Consider the following 13,095-nt stretch of genomic DNA (forward strand, 5'->3'; position numbering starts at 1 on the left):
TATGCCAATTAAAAAAAAAACTGTCCCTTATAATTTCTCATACCTTTTTGTGACTGTCGATTGAGGAGTAAAAAAAAACAACAAAAAGGAATGTAGGGTCGTTTGTACATAATAAAATATTACATTTTGTTGGTACAGAGATTCCAACTTTTACAGAGTTTTCCTGTCAATTAGCTCATTGTAGCCTCACAAGCCTATCAGGTGGTTAGCGTATATGTAATTATATCCATTTTACAGATAAGCAAATAGAGGCGCTATTTTTCTATTTCACAGTGACTCAGTTGGGATCAGATCCAAATGTCTTACCTCTCACTAAAGGATCTTGCCTTTTGGGTCCCTGGAAAGAGCAGCTATTGGTGCAAACACTTCTCCAAATAACAAAGGCTGGACAATGTCTCCAGGTTCACTTTTTTTGTTGTTTTTGTCATGCTAATGAAATTGAATCCATTTTACATAAATCATTTAAATATAGTTGAACGGTTTAAAAATTTTATTCATTATTCACTAAAGATCTATTTTTCGTAAGTGTTTTTTCCATTAAATCAAATTTCCCCATCTCTAAAAAAGTTATTTCCGTGGGTATCTTTCACAAACAAATTACACATTTTCCACCTTCTTGAGCAAGGTGTTTTCAGTTTGATCTTAACTTTCCTTGCTTTATGTTGTGCTGCGTAGGAGGGATGCTCCAAAGACCTCTAAGCTTATGTCACAAGAACAACAATGAGGATAAATCCAGCCGCAAGCCCCCGTTTTGGGTTAACCATCCAGGTGGCTCTGGACAAACCATTCTACCCATTCTAGCTTCAGTTCTCTCATCTGTAAAATGGCGAGAATACCACCACCTCATCCTCAACCCTCACTGCCAAAGGGAGGTAATGTTTATAAAAGTGATTGCTCAAAAATTATAAAGCGCTATACAAATATCAGACCACATTACAATGATCAAGTTAGGCCCATGTTTTGGGTGAGGAGTTCCTTAAGTGAGAACTCAATGCTTAGCAGCCAAGAAGCGAAATTCTCCTTAAATACACAGCCCTCACGGATGTTCATCTGTGATCACTTTTATGAATTCTTCCTCAGATGGTTATCATTTCATTCCTGGGAAGATTTAGTTTCATCCGCAAATATTATATCCATCTCAAATGATCTGAAGTAGGGAGATTTCCCTATACACATCCTCTTAGAACTCAGATACACAACCTTAAAAACATTTTTCCCTCCACTGAGCTCTGAGGGATTTGGCTCTCCACACTGCTCCATTATCCAATGTATCCAAGAGTTCCTATACCAGGCAGGCTTTTTTTTTTCATGGGGAGGGGTCTCTAAATAATCATCAGTAATAAAGCGCTCACCCCCTACCAGCCTCCCTTTCCCCCAGTAAAAACGTAAAAATGTTTTCATGGCCTTTAGTAAGGAGACTTATCAAAGCCTTCATAAAATCTTAAATAAAGATCAGCTATGGATTTCCACTTACCCAGATACTTATTTGTCACATTAAAGAAATCCAGTATTTCAGTCAGGCAAGATTCCCCTTTAACAAAAGTTATACCTGAGAGATTCTGTAGCCTACCTGGTCATGAGGTGAAAATTGAAAAAAAATTCCCTCAAATTTTTGCTTTGAAAATGTGTAAATCTAAAGACGAGAATAATGAACATCCTTAGACTCATCAATTATCAATATTTTGCCACATTTGCTTCTCCTTCTTCTCCCACTTTTTTTTCCTGGGCCATTTGAGATTTAAGTTGAATACATTATGACACTTTACCCTTAAGTGTACAAACAAGGACATTTTCTTCTGTAATCACACTCACGAAATTTAACAATGATAGAATACTCTCATGGTTAATAGATATCCTTATTCAGACTCCCCCATAGTCTCAACAATGTCCTGTATAGCTTTCCCCCCGGAATCTAGGATTCAATCAGAGGAGACATATTGAGGGTACTTGTCATACTCTTAATTTTTCTTAGTCTACTAGTTTCTCAGTCCTTTTTTTTTTTTTAAATGACACTGACATTTTATTTTAAAGAGTCCAGTCTAGTTTTTTTATATCAAGAGCATGTCCCTCCATTTGGCTTTTATCTGACTGTTTCCTTATGTTTAAACTCAGGTTAAATGTTATTGGCAGGAATATACAGAAATGATGTGTCCCACCCAGTGCATCAGATCAAAAAGCATCCGATATCATTTGTTCTGCTGCTGGTTTGATCACTTGGCTGCCAGAGTGTCTGCCAGATTTCTCCTCCGAATACACACCTTTGCCCCTTTATTATTAACAAGCAGTTTGTGACTTTTTGAAACTATATAAATATTATGGTGCCCCACCGTTCACCCAGTGGCTTTAGCATCTGTTGATGATTCTTGCTTGAATTACTACAGTGGTTGCAAAATGGTGATTTTCTATTTCTAATATTTCTTTTATATCTAGCAGTTAATTTTTTCTCCACCAGCACTAATTTTTAAAATGTTTCTTATTAATGTATTATAATTAATTACTGTCATATTTCATTGTGGTGCTCCAATTGTCTCACACGTGGCCAGTGGGAGCCTCTCAAGCAGGACAGTATGGCTTCTGAATGGAACCCACCGGCCGGCAGTGTCTGGGAAGCTCTGGAACCTTCCTCAGGACAAAAGTCCTGCTGTCCATCTGCCTGTACTCTGACACAGTGGATCACGCTTCGTGTAGAGTCATATAGCGTCACCTCCGAGGCTCTTTGGATTTCTTCAGTGAATGCTTTTTCACCCTGGTGACCTCTTCACACTAGATGGCTGCTGCCATGTAGGAAACCTCTGTCACCTTCCCAGTGTCTGCCCTGGTCTAGGCATTCCTCATCTCTAAATTTGAAACACCGCACAAAAGCAGCCTCATCTGCCTCCCTCGTGTGAAGTACCAAGAACAGAGACGCGGCCGAACTTCTTGCCTCTGCCACTTAGTACCTGCAAGACAACAGGCAAGTCAAGCATCTCTGGAACAACTGCAACTTCCTCCCACTCATGACTGTGAGACTTCAATGAAAAAACATTGAGAATCATACCTGGCACGAAACAGGTAGACGTAATTTAGCACCGCTCGAAGTCTACCTCCCCTCCTCTCTCCCAAACAGCTTACTTTCTGTATCACTGGAGAGATGGCTTTCTAAGAGACAGATGTGATCACATCCTATTCACTGCTCCAACCTTTCCTGGCTTCCTGTGGCCAGACTCCTTAGAAGGGTGACCAGATCCCTTAAAATCTGCCCACAACGTGCCTCTCTGGCTTTCTCTCTGCCACTCAGCCCACAGGACCACATGACCAGGCGTCTCTAACTTTACCTGCGCCTTCAGACTTCCTTTCACACCCTTTCTGTTCTCTCCCTTTAACTCCACTTGGCAAACACCTACTCATCCTTTTCAGACTTGGCTCGGACGGCACCTCCTCAGTGCAGCCAACACTCCCAGCAAAGTTTGCCACCTTCTTCTCTGCTTCCATGGCAACTGAGCACCTCACGCCTATTACAGTGAAGGCTGCAGTCAGAGAATAATCTTATGTGTTACATGTCTGTCACAGCTTCTGGATGCCCATTTGTCTTACGTATTTGTGTATCCTCAAAATTCACCCCACGCAAGACAGGTCCTCTAGAAATGTTTGTTCAGAAGTAAGCAATCCGCTTGTTTGTGAAAAGAAGTCACATCTATAATCTCCCTGCCTCACAATCCCTGTCTCCCTGGAGACTTCCCATAAATAAGAAAACCATTTAGAAAGTTTACAAAATCATGTAAAAATGCATATAACAAATGTTAACTATAAAGACACAGGAACAACTGCACAAAAAGCATGATCAGAACTATGTAAGAAAAATACACACAAAGAACTAATAAATATACTGAAACATGAACAGTAGATAGAACCATGAGTGTAAAAATTTTCCTTTTTACATTTTTGCAATGTATCTATAATGAATGTAGAGTTTCTTTAAGATGGGGAAAAAATAACCTTTTTTTAAGACAGAAAGAAGTGACTTAGTACATTTTTCTTTTTTCTTTTTCTTTTTTTCTCATTCCTGAAAAGGGAAGAGAACAGTGGAGAGAAAAATGGGAAAGTGAAGAAGAGACTTGGGATGGGGGAGGTTACCGGAAATTATAAAGCAAGAAATTTTTTAAAAAATGAGAATGAACAAAATGATAAGAAACTGGGAGGCAAGCAGAAAATTAGGTAAAATCAAGCACTGACAATTTAAATTCCACACGATTCAACAGGATGACATGAAGCTATTTTGGTAACAGAACACAAGCCATATTCTGAAATGCTGATAAGGTTAGCAGGAGCTAATCAGAACATCAACATTTGTCAGCGAGGAGGGCAGCTTTTGAGCACTCAAGCTGTTACCTAAGTAGGAAAGAACTTTAAAAGGTTATAAAATCCTAAAAAGCAGTGAGTCTTGTGCCTTGTAAGACTGAACACATGCCAGTAAAGAGACCCTTGAGACTGAGGATTACTACATCACAGCTTAGCATCGAATTGAAGGAGGTGCTTTGATCTTTCTAATGCGTGCAATGCAAAAAAACTGACAGTGGCAGGAAAGAACACGGAAGTCTTTCCGTTATTATATTTGTATTTTATTGTTCCACTGAACAATTAATCTCAGATGTCCAATTAATCTCAGCCTTGTCCGACAGTGGGCTATGTTCAAGTATGCTGGATAGAAAAATAAAAAGACACGTTTTTGAAGTTCAAGAAAATCATTCCACTGAAAACACCATGTCAGATTAATGCGTTAGCCAGCTAAGTACCCAGGATGTAACGTAACTCTCTCATTTTGAAGGTTTTCAAATCTAAGGTCACCATGGAGACCAAAAACCAGAACCAACATGAATCTCACTTTAATGCTTAGGCATTAGATTAACTCAAGTGATTATTAAAATGAGAGTTGAAAACAGCATAAGTTATTCCTTCTCTTCCAATAACATTAGTGTATCTGTGTTATCTGGGGCAGGTTTTTTTTTTCTTTCTTTTTTTTTCTTGTGGAGTTTGCTAAAACAACAACAACAAAAATTTCTTACATAAAGCTTAGGACATAGAAGAATTCTCAAATGTTTCTGCCTTTTTTATTTTAAAAAACTGAATCCTAAAAAGTTAGAACAAGATGACAAGAAGGTGTTTTCTGGTTGGGACACATGCTCCTTGGAGAAAAGCTGTGTTGAGATTAACAAGGGGTAATCAAGGTTGCACTAACTTGGCAGCCTCGTAAGCCCACCACGCACACCCACTGGGATACAGGACTAGTGCTTCCCAGAAGCTTCTGTTCCAGGAACTGAATGCTTCCTTCCCTTCTCACGCCCCAGCAGCTCATCTCTGTTGCAGGAGCATCTGATGACAGGCCCCCTTCTCTTCTCACCTCATCATTTCACATGACGATTACTTCTCTAAGCCATGACATTTTGCGAAGTAAAGAGTACACTGCCATCAAGTGAATGAACACTAGGAACAATTTTCTTAATTACTACTGCATACCTGTTGAAACATTTTCTTAGAAGCCATGCGTTTTGAATACTGGTGTTAAGGGAAGAATTAAGTATACTAATTATGGGGCTTTGCATGTTGGCAGAACCAAGTTTAAGTTCACGTGCCCATGTTAAACAAAGTCGTATTCTAAAGCTCAACTCTCTTCCCTTGGAGTTTAATGATGACTGATAACCATAAGAATATCCACCAACCAACAGGCCTTAGATGGTGTCTCAAGTCAGGGGATAACCAATTCTGGAAGCATCGTACGTTAATGTCCTGTCTCTGGCCTTTTCATCCATACCAACAGCTTTAACACCACCGAGAATATGATGAACCACATATTTAATTTCTAGCGCTGATTTTTCCCTCAATTTCAGATGTAGACTGCTAGTTAGCCTGGACACCACCACTTAGATATCTCACAAGTACCTCAGACTCTATTTGTTTAATCTGAAGTCATTAACTCCGTTTTCCTCCTTACCTTATAATTATGCCAGTGGTAAAAGCCAGTTGCCTTTGAAATCCTTCCTTTCTCTCCTTATTCCCTATATCAAATGTATTGCTAAGCTGTACTGATTCAGCCACTTAAATATTGCTCAAATCTGTCTCCACTTCTCTTATCCCTACGGCCAGCAGCTTAGCTTAAGGTCCTTATATCACAGCATTTTCCACATTATATAAGATGAAAGTTCGGATGAGGTGGTCTTAAAGCACTTTCCACAAAGGCAGGGGCTTCTACGTTGCTCACCCCCTTGCACTCCAGTACCTCAGACACAGCAGGTGCTTAATGCACGTTAAATACATTTTCTCTGGATGAATAAGACTCTAGGCGTTAAGGTGTGATGGCCACACCAAGCTTTCTTATTTCTGTACAGCATCTTACATCTACAGAGCCCTGTGTATTTACTGCCTTCTTTCACTCTTGCAACTCCTTAAGATGGTATGAAAAGTGCCATAAGCCCTGTCTTGCCAACAAAGGGACTGCAGCTCTGAGAAGTTAAATGCAACTGCTGCACAGCTAGCAAGTGCTGGACGACATCAACCTCACTCTGACCTCAGTGTTCTTTCCACTACTGGGTAGGTTTGTATTTTTACAGGGTAATGAGTCCCCTCTCAGTGCAATGGTTCAGAGAGAGTTTGATCAAGATTTGGTGGCGAGGATATTGAGACACTGGACTGGATGACTTTCAGTAAGGGTCCTTTCCGTTTTGACTAACCAAGCCCTGGGTAGGGCTCTAAGGTAGGCAGAGGTGGTCTCTGGGATCTCTCTCGAACACTATCTCTTGCTCCCTTCTGACACTGTTCCCCAGTGCAGTGTTCTGACCCTTGTCTGACCTCTCAGTTTCTTAAGCTTGATCTCCAAGAGGCAGCACTGAGCCTTCAAGACCTTTTCCAAGTCTTCTGTCTCGCTTCAGAAATCATTCTGTTTTACTCGTGAAGTGTTCTTGCCAAAGAAATTAGAACAACTGAATCAAGTCTCCAGAGCCAACTTTCTATTTAGAGGAAATACGGAGGAGAGAGGAAGAAGTTAATTGACACTAGAAAGACGCAAACAGATAAGTCCAGAATGTGGGATATTCTACAGGACAACTGCTCTGATCTCTGTAAGTTACTGATGGGGTTTACAAAAAGGGGGTGGGGGGACTTCCCTGGCGGTCCAACGGTTCAGACTTCAAGCTCCCACTGCTGGGGGCACAGGTTCGATCCTGCATGCCAAAAAAAATAAACGAGGGGTGGGGAGGAGAGAAGGAACTGCTCTAGAATGTAGAGACTTAACAGACAGAACAACTAAATGTAATATAAAGACTGTGGATCCTAATTTATACAAACCAACTGTTTTTTTTTAAAAAGGCATTTTTTAAGACAATCAAGATATTCCACGAGTTGGTAATTGCCAATACCAAAGAATTACTGTTAATTGTGCCGAATGTACCAACAGCGTTAAAGTTATGAGATAAAATGTCCAAAATTTTTAGATGCATATTAAGTATGTAGCAATGAAATAACGTTGTCTGGGGTTTGCTTTAAGATACTTCAAAAGAAAAACAGAAGATAAGATGAAGCAAATGTAGCAAATCTTGGTAACTACTGAGGCTGGGTGCCGGCACACGGTGGTTCCTTATACTGGTTTCTCTCTGGAATTCAGCTGAAAAATTTCAGAACAAAAAACTGTTTTTTTGAACCCATTCTTCCAAGAACTCTGTTCTACAAAAGAATTCGATTTAGTGAGCTTTTACTAATAATTTTTGCTAACATTTTACCCCCTCCTGTATACTTTAAAGATTCTAATTTCCAGAAGACTGTCACAGAGAGATGGCCCTAGTCGGGGTTTCTGGCAGCATGATAAATGAGCGACACACTGGGGTCTGGTTTTGCATGCTGCCCCCGCCATTACCTCTGTCTTTACCAAGAAAACCCACAAGCTATATTTAGCTATGGGATCTTGATTGGATGTGCTGATGACTCAAGCTGACTCTGTAAGTGCCAATACTAACCAAGTGTGGGGTTGCCGGCAACTGGGTGGAGCTGCAGAGGTCCTAAGAAGAAACAAGGCTGGAACCAGATCAGGGAGAAAGGCCACACACACAGCACGACCCCTTGATGCTGGGTCCATCTTCAACATGGGCTGGACCAGATCCCACATCTACCTAAACTGGTATGACATGTTCCTTGGTGGAGAAACTTCCCAGGCACAGACTTTTTTAAGAACCGAACTACTACTGAGAACACACTTGCTTATCAAGCCAGCCTCCCAGCAGGAGTCTACATCACTGGGTCCTCAGTGACAACAAGGTATTTCGTCTAAGTCAGGAGCTGTAGGCAAGTGCCTGAGAGCTTTCATAGAGGATAAAGAAGACGTGAGGCTGGCTTTCTTTGGAAGGGCTGAAGAAAGAGCAAGGAGATGCAGAGAGGCAGGATTGCTGATGGAGATGAGTAGAACCTTGGGATCATTCATTCCTTATGATGGCTTCTCCAGTTACGGAAATAGACTGTAGCAAAAACGGAAAGAGGGCAGTAACAAACTAGCTACCTCTCTGAGCACGTATGTAAGTCTAGGAAGGAAGGGGACCACAGTAAGCAAGCAACCTAAAGAGATCCAGAATTTCAAATGATAAAGACACCACTTTAAAAATCCCTCTTCCGGGGCTTCCCTGATGGCGCAGTGGTTGGGAGTCCGCCTGCCGATGCAGGGGACACGGGTTCGTGCCCCAGTCCGGGAGGATCCCACATGCCGCGGAGCGGCTGGGCCCGTGAGCCATGGCCGCTGAGCCTGTGCGTCTGGAGCCTATGCTCTGCAACGGGAGAGGCCACAACAGTGAGAGGCCCGCGTACCGGAAAAAAAAAAAAAAAATCCCTCTTCCAAGGGACTGGATTCTTCAGCCCTCTTCCAAGGTTCTATCAGAGAGAATGTCTCTTCTGGAAGTAACAAAAGCACAAATGGATGAAATTGAAAGGATGTTTCACTAGCACAAGTGCGATGTGAAGAAATGATTCCAAACACACAGCATTCCATTTTTTCTCCCACCCAAATCGAGGAAATGAGCTTCTTCTACTTCTTATTACATTAAAAAGCTTTAATGTAGTTAGACATTTTTAAAACTAAATCTCCTGTTAATTATTTCATAAAATTCCGATGATCTCCCCAGTTGAAATTATTCCAAGGCAAAAGTTGGGGTAAGGAGTATTACGTGAATCTGATGGAAAGGTAGAGACAATAGAAGAGGAATAAAGTTTATTTTAAAGAAAAGCTTCTATGCTACTAGAGAAGATCAATACAGCAAAATGTCCCGCCAGGGAGGAGAGATCTTGTTTGGGTGGGTGGAGGGTGCAAAGGGACAGGAATAGTGTCTCTAGCTCTGCTGTTACGGATTCCCACTGTAGGGATTAATAGAAAGAAGGAAAAAATATCATTTGAAACAGAACTTTCCATCTAAGAGAGGGAAAACGCATATAAAAGCTTCTGGATCTGTATCAAGGGAGCGAATGATATTTTAAAAGTATGGCAGGAAACCAAAGAGCTATGCCCACACACAAAGCTTAACTGCTTCCATCACACTAACTAGACCACATATTTCCCCAGCTGCGCAGCAGTGGGGTTTGGGAATTTTAAGAAGGGTGGGGCCACCTAGCTGTATTGCTTAGTAACGTTCCCAGATGAAGGCAAAGGGACTTGATTCTATTCTAAAGAAATTTTTACCTTTGGCCTACATCAAAGGACCCCTGGGCAAGATGAGAAACAAACAAAAAGGGAAATTACAGCAAGGAATGGTTTACCTTCGGAGAGCAGTTGAAATGCATACCGGGTACTGGGAGTGTAGTTACATACATTGTAATACACCGATACAGGTACAGCGTGCCAACTATGCAGAAAAATCTTCTGCTAATAATAGACCTAGAAAAAGGGAAAAACAGGGCAGACACTCAGTCATGAAATTTCGCAGGTTCATTTACTTCAAGTTTTCAATGACCCAACGATACAAACAAACCCCAAAACTACTTGAGAGATTGAAATCAGAATTTTATAACTAGAGCTAAGAGCAGATTAAGGTGAGGATTTTGAGAATGATTCTGTTTTTTCTTTTTAAATATTAACTTTAAGGCCAGAGGAGTTTAAAACACTCTATATTGCTATTAATTGGGCTTCCTGAGGCCTTAAACGTGAGTTGACATTCAACTGATGTACAAGTAGGGCCTATTCTGATGGGTCAGAGCTGACTCAGTACCTGTGGTTAAACATTTAGAGAGTGTCTTTTCTGTCATAAAAAAGATGTTCAAAAAATTACAATGACATTAAAATGAGAATTCAAAACTTTTCTGACATTTAATGAGCCAAAGACATTAAACCACTGTACTTGTACATCCCAGAAACCGATTATCTTAGCAGATCTCCAAGGTAGCATGATGCCAAGAAAAGAGCCTGTCTCAGTGATAGCATCCAACCTCTCTCTGCTAACTATGTGGCCTTGGGATAGACTATTGACATCTCTGAGTCTCAGTTTCCTAATCTGTAAACCAGAAATAAGAACATTAGAAATAATGTGCGGAAAATCCCTGCCATCCATGCACAGTGGCAGTCAACAAATGTATACATTTTGTGGATGAATCACAAAATAAGCAAGAATTAGAATCACACATCTTTTCCATTTCAAGTTTATTGGTGGTTCTAATGAAATTATTTGATATGTATATGTGAACATGTATATTGAGTTTGATAACTTCTCCTGATAGCAATTTCCACATAGGTTTGGCTTTAACTAGATTAAGTTGTACAAACTTAAGTGTATCCTTGAACAAGAATGTTCCTTCCCTTCTAATTCTACCTGTTCTATCTTGTTCTACCACAGGCCAGAATCACAGTCCTGTGGGTCTCCTCCTCTTCAACCTTGAGGGGTTCAAATTTTTCCTTGGCCCAGGGCAACCTGACATAAATAAACACACATTTTTTAGAAACAGTGAACAGGCTTTCCTCTGAGGATACTGAACATTCACTCTATAATTGTACAATGTGCCTCTATTTTTATGCAGGATGGACATTCCTACTGGAGGAGAATTTGTATCGTTTGTATTTTTTAACAAGAGGAATGAAGTGATATGTCGCCTGTGTGATTAGAAATTAATTTAAAAATAACCCACATAACTGTATTAGTATTTCATTCATAACTACACAGTTCATGTAAGGTCCTTAGGTTGTACGGGTAGAGCCTGGGTGTTGTGCCTCTTTACCCAGATTTTAGAAACTGGGTCAAAACTGCTTACCACAGAGAATGTCTCATTTTCTCTTATTAAAGCTGTGCTTGCCACCTCCAAGGGCAAGAATTTATTCAGCATAAAGCTGTCTTTTATAAAGGTATGTGCCTCTAATTTCACTTGATGAAAAGCACAGTATAATTAAACAATATAAAGAGGGACAATACTAGAGAATATTACTAGACTGTAAATATCTTACCAAAATAACTTGAAATACCCGCGTGAATTTTACATTGTAAGACACAATGATCATTTTTCTCAAAAAGAAAATGCCCTCTCTCACCATCCTGTTCAAACAAACAGAAATTACTTGCCATTTTACTTGAACTATACGAAAAACATCTACAACAGAAAACTGTTAAGTCTATTTAGATATGTTAATCTCTTTAGATGAAGAGAAACAAATAAAATGACTCCTATCACTCCATTTTGGGAAAGATTACTATCTTAAATCCCTTTGCCTGATGGTTTCATGGTGCACATAAGATACACACACGCACACACAAACACCAGTAACTATTTCCATATCTCAAACTTGAGTCACATTTGAGAAGCAGTGAAAAGACATAGGATTACCTGAGAATGAGGTATATGAAAAAATGATAATGGATGAGAAAAGGCAAATTCTTTAACAAAAAATACTTTAAAAGTATCAAACATTAAAGATTCAGTCACATTTACTCTTTGACTTGAAGTGAAAAAGTCAAATGATTTTATCAATGTGACTCCATCAATATTCACATGGTGACAAGTTGGAAGTGACTATTAATAAGAATCTTCTGATCTTTGGTATTAATCTTTTTGAAAGCAAGCTTAGAATATCTTCAATGTATAATTTTAAACAAGAATCTCCTACCATAAACTTTAAAAAGCAGGATATAAAAGTGTTTCAAAAACTTGTATCCTGTTAAGGTATTCTTCCTTAATCAAACAATTTCACACATTAGAATTCTTTCTTACTTAAGTTTAAAAGTTCAAGATGTGCTTTAAAGAAAAAAGGTTTAAAGTAGTTAAAAAATGTAACAAGACAACAAAAAAGCCACAGAGGAAACATTAATGAGGTATTTCCAGAGATTAAGCAAATGCCAAGGACAATATACACATTATAATTCTCAAAACCACAATGCTGTTCTTCTCACATGGGATATATCTCTCCTTTCACGTTGGAAAGAAGCCTGTTTCCTATCTGCTTGCACTCTGCAATGACTATCACGTCACAGATGCTTGTACTTGGTCATGATTATTCTTCTCTCAAGTATTTGAGTAATAGGCTCATTACTACTTGCTCTGACAGAAAAGAAAAACATTGTTAAATTAAAAAAAAAGAAAGGTAGTGGCTTAGTGGCTTATATTTTTTTCTAAGTCCCATGTAAAAGGTCTGCAATATAATGCAAGAGGAAGGAAACTGTCCATTCTTCATTATTGTTAAATTCGATAAGGAAATATGAATAAAAGTGTTAATATTTTATAGATAATCATTAAGACTTGTTAGAATGGTATGTTATGTTAGGTCCAGGATAACTTTATTAAACATTTTACTATCCCTACTTAAGGAGGAAAAAGTACACAGAACCTGATTAATTACTACCAAATACAGGCTTAAAACAGCAGTACTGCTTTGTTTCTGGCATTTGATACAATGGTCTAAAATTCTAAAGAAAAAACGATGAAAGAAATGAATATACTGGAAAGTAAAATTAAAATACTGGGAAGTTCTTTTGTTTCCCGCAAGTTGTCTCTTTCTGAGCTGTAGCCAGAAGACGCACAATTCTTTCAGTGTTCAGACCTGCTCTGCCAGCTCTTGAAACAAACAGGTCCTGAGACATAGCAGTGGAACTAAGCAACAATCCCAAAGTAGGA

General features: G+C 39.4%; 1 protein-coding gene across 17 annotated transcripts in view; it reads right to left on the reverse strand.

Annotated features, from left to right (window-relative positions):
• The window catches only part of SGMS1 (sphingomyelin synthase 1), a 291,522-nt gene that overhangs the window by 11,577 nt on the left and 266,850 nt on the right, over window positions 1–13,095 (reverse strand). For 16 of the 17 annotated variants that reach the window (XM_060125542.1, XM_060125536.1, XM_060125537.1 and 13 more), the window contains one exon: window positions 9,763–9,880. In XM_060125542.1, the coding sequence (XP_059981525.1) occupies window positions 9,763–9,880 (118 nt within the window). Of the gene's footprint in view, window positions 1–9,762; window positions 9,881–12,374; window positions 12,486–13,095 lie in introns of those variants that run through there. The other variant, XM_060125551.1, reaches the window with a different exon arrangement.

The sequence above is a fragment of the Lagenorhynchus albirostris genome, chromosome 16, assembly GCF_949774975.1.
Source record: "Lagenorhynchus albirostris chromosome 16, mLagAlb1.1, whole genome shotgun sequence".
In the NCBI taxonomy this organism is placed as follows: Eukaryota; Metazoa; Chordata; class Mammalia; order Artiodactyla; family Delphinidae; genus Lagenorhynchus; species Lagenorhynchus albirostris.